Raw genomic sequence first — 10547 nt, 5'->3', positions numbered from 1 at the left:
GCGAACACCAAAACGGCTCGAGACTGCTAGAGAAGCAAACCAAAGATGTTACTATTTGTATTTCTTCTTCTGTTATTATCTGGATTCCTTAATATAGGAAGGAGTGTAGTGTCCAGTCAAGGAGCATCAAAAGGTAAGCAGCTTCAATGAACACATTCATTTAAAATAAGTGAAATGATAATGAAAGATGTGAACCATGGACCGATAAGCAAGATCACATTAACCTTTCAGTTCATCACCTTAGTCCTGATGCATCATTTTGTTTTATAGCTGCTCTATTATTAATCTTGATTAATAGTTTCTGCAGTAACAATGCTGCTTAAAGATCAGATCCTTTTATAGTGCCTATAGTGCAGTTGAGTGCAAATTTTCTGTTCACCCTTCAGACAAAATACAAAAAAAAACAAAAAAACAAGTCATTCAGTGTGTTAACTTTCATATATTTTCCGTAATGGAAAAAAGTGTAATGTCAGGTAATAGGTAAATAAAACAGCAAATCATATGACAGTAATGAATAATATAATAATAAATATGTTCAAACATTTGCATCATTTCTATTTTTTTCATTTATTTGTAACTACTGAAGACGTCTTCTTCTTCTTCTTCTTCTTCTTCTTCTTCTTCTTCTTCTTCTTCTTCTTCTTCTTCTTTCTTCTACATTTCCTGATATATCAAATCTCACACAATGCCAAATTCAAATCATGTTTGCTCACATATTCTTTTTTCTGAAACCAAGGAATGCAAACCTTTTAACTGAACTGTAATATATCTGTGTTGTCGTGTGTTTATGGTCATATTATTATATACAAAACAGAAATAAAGTAAAAAAAAACAACAACAAAAAAAAGAGATATCAGCCAGTTAAGTATCTTGTGGCAGTAGGATTAATTTCTTTAGCTGAACTACTGACAGGAATGCATGTTGCAAACTCTGACACAGTTAATGGAAACACCACATTTTCATCCCAGAAGAGGAGAGGCACAGTAGTCTCTGGGGAAAGGCAATACTCTGACATATAACTTCTGTTCCCGGACATCGGCTTCATACCGAGAGACAGCAGGAGCAGGAGGTGAAGGCGACGCGTGACTGATGCTCTTTCTGCCTGAAATATGAACCTTGCTGTTGCACCCAGTCTTCATAATTCAATCCAGTGCTGTCATTAACACATTCCTTCAATGCTAGCATTTATTATTTACAAACATACATGAGTTAGTTCGAACAAAAGTTATTTTGGCTCCAGAAAATTACAATTGAACCAACTATTTGTGAATATTAGCGAGATCTGTTGACGAGCGCTGACACAAGAGATCTTTCCTAAAAGCCTGGTGGAAAACATTGAAAAAAGTCAACATATTGTATAACACCTTGTGGGTCTGTTTTGTTCATTATTCAGTGTATGGTACTTCAATTTATGTCATTATATGTTCCACTTTTGGCAGTTTTTTCTTTTGAAATAAAATATTACATTTTTTTTCTACAGATGAGGAGATAATAAACCAGATTAAGGGCACAAACCAGGCCCTGTCTGAAATTAAGGAACTGCTTAAGCAACAGGTAAAAAGCAAACTAAAATTCATTGTGTCAATGGCGTAGTGGCGTAGAGGATATATGCTAAATAAGCTCACGGTGTATGAGTATATTGGTAAGTGATGCCCTGCATCCAGACTAAAAGAGTAAATAGTAAGAAATTAGTGACACCATATTAGCATTAAATTGGTCCTTTACTGTTTTAGACTTAGACTTAGACACTAAACCCCACACGGGTTAATAATGTTAATATAACAGTTTGCCATAAATAAGGAAAACAAATCACTAATGCCAGGGGAATTGTCATCTTACTTTATAAAACCAGATGTAGCCCTCTTTTTCATGTCTTGTAATGAACCTCTGGCACTTTATCAGCTCTCACTTCAGCTCATTGTGTGGCTTTCAAACAGAAACAGAAATAGAAAAATATAATAATTCTGATCTCATTTGGCTCATAGTGGTTTATAGCTAATAAAGTGTGATCAAAAAACATATTAATTTAATGACTGAGCAGGTAAATATGGAGAAATTTTAACGATGGCAATAACAACTTGTTATGTTAGAAACATTCAAGAATACAAGAATTACAAAATTGATTGACATGTATATATCCATCTGTGCTCTATTATTAATTTGTTAGCCAAACTTGAATAAGCAACTGTTACAACCCCGTGAGCTGAGGTTATTTTCCATGTGGAGTTTACCAAAAAATGGCTTATATGCTAAACTCCCTCTAGGTGTAAATGTTTGGATTAGGGATGTACCGATCCGATATTTTGGATCGGTATCGGCGCCGATCCAAGCATTTTGAGTGGATCGGGTATCGGTGGTGCGTGACCGATCCGAATCCCGTGGTCATGGGTATCGCACTTTTCAGAGCGCCGCCAGTTGAATCCATTCCGCTTGAGGAATGCCCTAATAAATTAAACTCCATTCCGCGTTTTACCTACAGCATTGACCACGCTCCTGCTTCCTGAAATCCATCGGCGTCGGAATCATTATATGTGTGTGTGGGACAGGACACGCCCACATTCTATTTACTTCCGACGCCCATGCCCATGGTGGTTGAATAATGAACAGCAAACATCATAGACTATTGCTTGAACTTATAAAAAAAAATGCACTTATATATTAAATACATTAATGTAAATAAATATAATAAATTTTATAGGAAATATGTTGTACAACCGCCTGCGACAGACAGGCAAGTTTAGCAGGCGCCCTTTCCATTTACCTCAGCGCGTTAAACATGTCGCTCATTTGGGTGCAAGGTTTACTGTTTAATACATTTTGTATTGTGTTTCAAGAGTTCTAATATAAGATTTACTTTAAAATGTTGCCTTTTCTTCAGAAAATAATTTAATTTAATAATTGCAGTATATATGGTTTAGATTGTTATACCACTAACTGTTAAAACCTTTTTTAAGGTTTCTTGTGTTTTCATTTTTCATCCAGTAATGGGCATTTTTGTATTTCTTTGCCAGAAACAAATAAATCTTAATAAGTAAACGAGTTGTATACATTCTTTAGTTTTAAAGGTCGGAAGAGAAAAAGTGGTACCGGTACATCCCTAGTTTGGATGCATGGTATCCAGTGTTACTGGTGTCCTATTCCAAATGTACTCCTGCCTTGCTCCAAGTGTTCTCAGGTTAAGCTCTTAAACTACTGAAGATGAATGAATGAATGAAACAGTGACTGATCAGCTACACCTCTGCATATCTCTATGCTGATTGCTGACATTACACTATATAACATTATTGATGTATTGCTATTTCTTCACGTATCAGATAGAGGAAATTGTGTTTTTAAAGAACACTGTTATGGAATGTGAAGCCTGTGGTGAGTAAAAATTTCTTACGCTGTAAATACAAAGAAGATTTTATGAATCAAACAGTTTTATTATCTTATATTAACAGTTTTATTATCTATATTATCTATTGTTTGCCTTAGAACTCAAAAATGTTCAAATGTAATATGACATCACTTGTATATTTATTTATTTATTTATTTATTTACATTTATTTTCCACCTTGTAGGTATGCGCACAGGAGCTATAGAACCCAAACCATCCTGTGATCCCAATCCCTGCCACCCAGGAGTGACATGCACCATGACAGTTAATGGTATCAGATGTGGGCCATGTCCTCAAGGCATGGAGGGCAACGGCACCCATTGCACAGACATTGATGAGGTAGGTTTCATCACAGGATACCAAACTGCCAGGCTTTTCCTCTTTGATCGCTGTGAAATTTATGTCGTGGGGTGTTTGTTCTGTTGTCCGAAGATCACAAGTGTGTAGGGAGCAAAATTGCTCTGTCTCCTGTCAATTAAAAGTATGGCAGTAACCCATTATATGCATCTGTGAGGGTATGTATGTGAAAGAGGGTAGAAAGTGCTTTTGAAAAGATATGGTTTCATGTGTCTTGGAAGAAATACAGTATGTGTGAACCTTCACCCTACCTGGTTGGCAACTTTCTTAAGAGAGCGCTTGTTAGTGGACGGGAATACTGGCAATCCTGCAATACTGGCTATTTTTATAGATAGTTAGATAGTTAGATAGATAGATAGAGAGAGAGACAGACAGACAGACAGATAGACTTTTTTGATCCAGAGATTTATTTTTAATCCCTTTGTTGATTTATGTATTTATATATACAGTATATACAGTGGGGAAGTCGTGGCCCAATGGTTAGAGAGTTTGACTCCTAACCCTAAGGTTGTGGGTTCGAGTCTCCGGCCGGGGTTCGAGTCTCGGGCCGGCAATACCACGACTGAGGTGCCCTTGAGCAAGGCACCGAACCCCCCCACTACTCCCCAGGTGCCGCAGCATAAATGGCTACCCACTGCTCCGGGTGTGTGTATACGGTGTGTGTGTTCACTGCTGTGTGTGTGCACTTTGGATGGGTTAAATGCGGAGAACAAATTCTGAGTATGGGTCACCATACTTAGGTGTATGTCATGTCACTTAATTATATATAATTATAGCCTCTGATTTTTTGTAACATCCTTCTTTTTTGTGGTTCTAGTGCACTGTGAAGCCATGCCATATGGGTGTGAGATGCATCAACATGTCTCCTGGTTTCCGCTGTAGTCAGTGTCCTGCTGGTTATGCAGGACCCCAGGTGCAGGGAGTAGGAATTGACTATGCCATCTCCAACAAACAGGTTTCCGTTTCTAAATCTGAACATCATTCAAATATTGAATTCCAAACCTTTCAATCTCACCAAGTTTTTTTTTCATACAATGATACTTGATACGTGATTTTCTCTGTTCCTTCATTCAAAGGTTTGCAGAGACATAAACGAGTGTGAAATCTCCAACGGAGGCTGTGTGGAGAACTCCATCTGCTTAAACACAGCAGTAAGTAAATGACAAAGAAGTCATAACTCATTAGGAGTACATTTTATGGTAATATTGTTTTTTAAGCTATAGATCCACAAAGGGGACCGGCATGTTTTCCTCGGACCTCCGGAGCTGGATATTTGATTTCTGTCTCCAGCAAACATGCACAGAGCTCCCCTTCCTCCAGCAGATTCCTCTCCTAGTCCAAAGATATGTGTTATAGGCTGATTGGCATCCCTTAATTGTTCGTAGTGTGTGTACGATAATAAGTCTGTAAATCCCAGCCAGAACCTAAGCTTCTCAATAATCACTTATACATATTTGGCACCATCCTGAAAGCTGTATGCTGGACTTCTTTGAGATGGCAATGAAAATGACAAGCAGACTGGTAAAAAGAACTGTTTTAAAGGTGTTAGTCTTCAGCTGTCCACATTTGGTAAGCCTGTGCATAATGTAGCCTTAGATTTCTCAAGGTTGGATATATTGCACATTTTAGTTCTGTTCACCATGTATGTAAAGACTGGCTATTTATTTTACCATAGCATTCTCCTCAGAAGTCTAGACATCTCCATTAACAAGGCGTTTCAAGCTGCAGAACAATCACAATGTTTTTTGTTTTTTTGCACCATTCTATGAAACTTTAAAGTTTTTATTAACCTAAAAATCCCTGAAATGAGCTATTTCTAAAATACACAAACTAGCCTATGTGCAGCAGGAACTATGCCACAATCATTCATTCATTCATTCATCTTCTACCGCTTATCCGAACTACCTCGGGTCACGGGGAGTCTCAGGCATCATCGGGCATCAAGGCAGGATACACCCTGGATGGAGTGCCAACCCATCGCAGGGCACACACACACACACACACAATCACACACACACACAATCACACACTACGGACAATTTTCCAGAGATGCCAATCAACCTACCATGCATGTCTTTGGACTGGGGGAGGAAACCGGAGTACCCGGAGGAAACCCCCAAGGCACGGGGAGAACATGCAAACTCCACACACACAAGGTGGAGGCGGGAATCGAACCCCCAACCCTGGAGGCGTGAGGCGAACGTGCTAACCACTAAGCCACCGTGCCCCCATGCCACAACCAAATACACTGAAATCACATTCCTGTTTTTGAGCTCTTGAACTCAAATGCACTGCACTGCTGCCACATGACTAGTTGGATAATTGCATGTCTGATCAGGTATACAAGTGGATGATGAGTGTAAGAAAGGGATGTCTAATCTTATCCACAAAGGGTCGTTGTGGGTGCAGGTTTATGTGCAGGTTCATGTAGAATCTCTTAACAACACATTTCTTAGGAATAACCTTAAGAACCTTGTAGGAACCTATTCTTCAGTGTAAAGGCATCTGATGCATTTCCATTTTACAAATCCACCCCATTAGACATTTTATATTTGCCTATGTGTGTGACAGGGGTCTTTCCGGTGTGGTCGTTGCAAGCCTGGATTCATAGGAGACCAGACCCAGGGCTGTAAGCCTGAGAGGGCGTGTGGGAATGGGCAGCCCAACCCTTGCCACGCGAGTGCTGAGTGCATTGTCCATCGAGATGGCAATATCGAGTGTGTTGTAAGGACTTCAAAATACGCTTACAAAGCACTATGATTTGTATTGAAGTTGAATCTGATGTCTAAAACACCAAATCTGACTAGAACCTCAAATGTCTGTATTTAGTGTGCAGTCGGTATGGCTGGCAATGGATACTTATGTGGAACTGACACAGATATTGATGGCTTCCCTGATGAAAGATTGCAGTGCTCTGACAAAAACTGTGCTAAGGTGAGAATAAAGTTTTACAGAATATCCGAATCGCTAGTCCAAGTATAACAAACTCAACGGAAGTGGCTTTGCAGGACAACTGTCTTACAGTACCCAATTCCGGCCAAGAAGATGCTGATAAGGATGGCATTGGAGATGCGTGTGATGAGGATGCAGATGGAGATGGGATCCTGAACACAGAGGTAATATAGACCAAATTTCCAAAATGTGTGTAAAGACTGGTTATTATAATTTCTCCTAATACACTGTTTTTTGTTCACTAGGACAACTGTGTACTTGTGCCAAATGTAGACCAGAAGAACACCGATCAAGATGATTACGGAGATGCTTGTGATAACTGTCGCTTAATTAAAAACAACGACCAAAGGGACACTGACAGTGATGGCAACGGTGATGAATGCGATGACGACATTGACGGTGATGGTATGATTGGCATGAGTGTAACCCTTTAGGTTTATTACATAATATAATATATTATTACATAATATATGATATTGGGTTTTTCTGATTTAGTTCAGATTGTATTGTGTTTTCCAGGCATAAAAAATGACAAGGATAACTGTGTGAAGGTTCCCAATGCTGACCAGATTGATCGAGACGGTGATAATGTTGGTGACGCGTGTGACAGCTGTCCTTATATTCGCAACCCTGACCAGGTCTTTCTCTCGTGCTATACATTACTTCACTCTATTTGGTACACAGATTCCCGAACTCATGATTCCCTCTTGTGCACTTTCAGACGGATGTAGATAATGATTTGATTGGTGATCCTTGTGACACCAACAAAGACAGGTATGGACAAATTTCTGAATTTGATTGATTGGTGACCCATGCGACGCTAACAAAAACCCGGTTTGAACAAAATGCTGGACTTGTACCCGATACATTTGCTTCAGTCTCTATTTGATTCCTTGTCGCTTTCCCCCAAGTGATGGAGATGGTCATCAGGACTCACGAGACAATTGTCCTGCAGTCATAAACAGTTCTCAATTGGACACAGACAAAGATGGCAAAGGGGATGAGTGTGATGATGATGATGACAATGACGGCATTCCTGACCTTCTTCCTCCAGGACCAGATAACTGTAGACTCATCCCCAACCCGCTCCAGGAAGACTGGAACGGTCAGTTTAACCTCTTTAGTTTTTCAGTCAAATGTTATTTTCTAACCTAAAGATACCTTCACGGATAAATTACAGGGGACGGAATTGGAAACGTATGTGAAAAGGACTTTGACAACGACACATTTATAGACCCAATTGATGTGTGCCCTGAGAACGCAGAGGTCACCCTTACTGACTTCCGTGCCTACCAGACTGTGGTGCTGGACCCAGAAGGAGATGCACAGATCGATCCAAACTGGGTGGTGCTTAATCAGGTCTGATTTGCTACCTCTGACCATTAAGATACTGGACTTTTAATTTTGCGCTTACCACAATGCAACAAATAACTTTTTTTTCTTTTCAAAACAGGGAAAAGAGATTATTCAAACCATGAACAGTGATCCCGGACTAGCTGTTGGTAATAAGTTTAAAATCTCTGGAGTTAAAACCTTCACAACTGAAATCTTAGTTTCTTAAAATCTTAAATTCCTTTTTTTCTTGCATGCAGGTTACACAGCATTTAACGGTGTGGACTTTGAGGGGACGTTTCATGTAAATACAGTAACAGACGATGACTACGCTGGGTTTATCTTTGGCTATCAGGACAGCTCCAGTTTTTATGTAGTCATGTGGAAGCAGGTGGAGCAGATCTACTGGCAGGCAAATCCTTTCAGAGCTGTGGCTGAACCAGGAATCCAACTCAAGGTGCAGTGTGTTTACGTTCATTTACCCCAAAAAGAACATCAAAAATATCCACCTGGCGGACACTGATTACAGATCAGTGTACAGAATCTGCCATAGGATCCACTAGAAAATATAACTAGTAGGAAGGAGGCTAGTACACTTTCAAACAGCCCAATGTTTTTCAGTGTAGTTTATATTGTGGGATCTAAAACCATCAAATTTCAAGAAATCATGAACAAATATAATGGGAGTGTAAACAGTCCAATTCCATCAGCCTGGTTTAGGCCATGACCAATCGGGGATTAAATCCAAATACAGATACTGATACAAATTCACGAGCACTAAAGAGATCCCAGTGAGTGGGGTTGTGTTACACTCCTAATAAGGATTTTTCCTTGCATAAAGTGTCAGCTGGTTACTGTGTGGACAATGACAGTTGAACCTATCAATGTCAAAGGCTGATGAAAAGGATCCAAAAGGATTGCTTTGCTTTTATTTACTGATACTGTTGGTAGGCTGTGAAATCCAACACGGGGCCAGGAGAGAATCTGCGAAACTCGCTGTGGCACACAGGTGACACTTCCGACCAGGTGAAGCTGCTGTGGAAAGATCCGAGAAACGTGGGCTGGAAGGATAAGACTTCTTATCGTTGGTTTCTCCAGCATAGACCCCATGATGGGTACATCAGGTACAACAATAACACCAGCTTCATCTACAAAAACAAATTCCCTAACTCACTTCATCTGAAATTGTGAACTTAAATGATCCGGAACAAAACAGGTTTCTAATTCTGTCACTCATACAGGGTTCGGTTCTATGAAGGCCAGAAGATGGTTGCAGACACAGGAATTATTATTGACACGACCATGAGAGGAGGCAGACTTGGTGTGTTCTGCTTCTCACAGGAGAACATCATCTGGGCCAACCTGCGCTACAGATGCAATGGTATTTATTGTGTTTGTTGTTATTATCATGTAAAATCCAGAGCCTCCAAAGAACCTCCAAAGAACAAAACAAAATAATATATGAATAAAGCTAAAAGAGTTTAAGTACATCAACTGGGGAAATTAAATAGATGTTGTACTTAGGTGCTTGATAAAGTAAAGGCCAGTATTACCTTCAATTCATCTTATACTAAGCTAACTCACTCCATCCATCAATCCATCCACCCATCCAATCCAACCATCCACCCATTCATCCATCCAATCCATCCATCCACCCATCCAATCCATCCCATTCATCCATTGTACCCTTTTGAAATATTACTGATTGTTAACAATGAAGAAAAAGAAATTCTGATCTCATGACAATAAATTTATCAGAGCAAAGAATAGTCGATTCTCCAATATCTCGTTTTCCTGCCCTAATATCCTTCTTTTGCTCTTCAGATACCATTCCGGAGGACTTTGACACATACAAAGCCCAACAAATCCAGCTTCAGGTTTAGCCACGGTCATCATTCCACGTCTCAAAGTCATGTTGTCTGTGCCTTCGCAGTGACCAGTGGCTCCATTATACCAGTTCTGTTCAAAGTGGGATTTGGAGACCTGTAGTGGTCAGTGCAGCGATGCCAGGAGGTCCCTGATTTTATATTTGTTTTTTAAATTTTAGTTACAGCAGTGGAAATCACAACCTGCTGTAAGGGTATTAAATGCAATATTACATTTCTATAGTTAGTAAAACTTTTGAATGAATTGAATGGGCTTCAACAGAGCCATATGCCTGTACGGTCAAAACTAAATGCCTTAATTTTTAACCATGAAGACCAATTAATGTATTTAAGCTGAATGTGAAGTGTATCATTACTGTACCAGCTGATCTACACTGTAGCAGTAAAAAGGTAATGGAAATAAACTTAAATGTCATAAACTTACATTTTTCCTGTTTACATTTACATGTTTTTTTTCAGTATAGTTTAAAGCAACGCTAACTACTACAACTGTGACAAAAACAAGTCTTACTGATGATACGGTGCCACTGAAATCACAGCCACTGCAGTTTAAATATATATATTTTAAAAACACATACAGAAATACAGATTACAAAATATAAATGATGTAAGAAGAACGATCTGATATATGCAGCTGAGAC

The 10547-nt window shown here is 39.3% G+C and overlaps 1 protein-coding gene across 1 annotated transcript; it reads left to right on the top strand.

The window, feature by feature from the left end:
• Positions 1 to 10258, top strand: comp (cartilage oligomeric matrix protein). Its single transcript, XM_060877958.1, has 19 exons — positions 1 to 133; positions 1481 to 1554; positions 3315 to 3366; positions 3564 to 3718; positions 4554 to 4691; positions 4813 to 4887; positions 6308 to 6460; positions 6566 to 6670; positions 6745 to 6852; positions 6934 to 7093; positions 7208 to 7326; positions 7410 to 7462; positions 7600 to 7793; positions 7869 to 8047; positions 8142 to 8190; positions 8281 to 8477; positions 8972 to 9144; positions 9262 to 9401; positions 9845 to 10258. Exons 1-19 carry the CDS (start codon positions 46 to 48, stop codon positions 9901 to 9903), a joined length of 2271 nt encoding a protein of 756 aa, XP_060733941.1. The 5' UTR covers positions 1 to 45; the 3' UTR covers positions 9904 to 10258.
• Positions 10259 to 10547: the final 289 nt, after the last annotated feature.

The sequence above is a fragment of the Tachysurus vachellii genome, chromosome 1, assembly GCF_030014155.1.
Source record: "Tachysurus vachellii isolate PV-2020 chromosome 1, HZAU_Pvac_v1, whole genome shotgun sequence".
NCBI classification, from domain to species: domain Eukaryota; kingdom Metazoa; phylum Chordata; class Actinopteri; order Siluriformes; family Bagridae; genus Tachysurus; species Tachysurus vachellii.
This window is presented reverse-complemented; position numbering and strand designations above follow the sequence as displayed.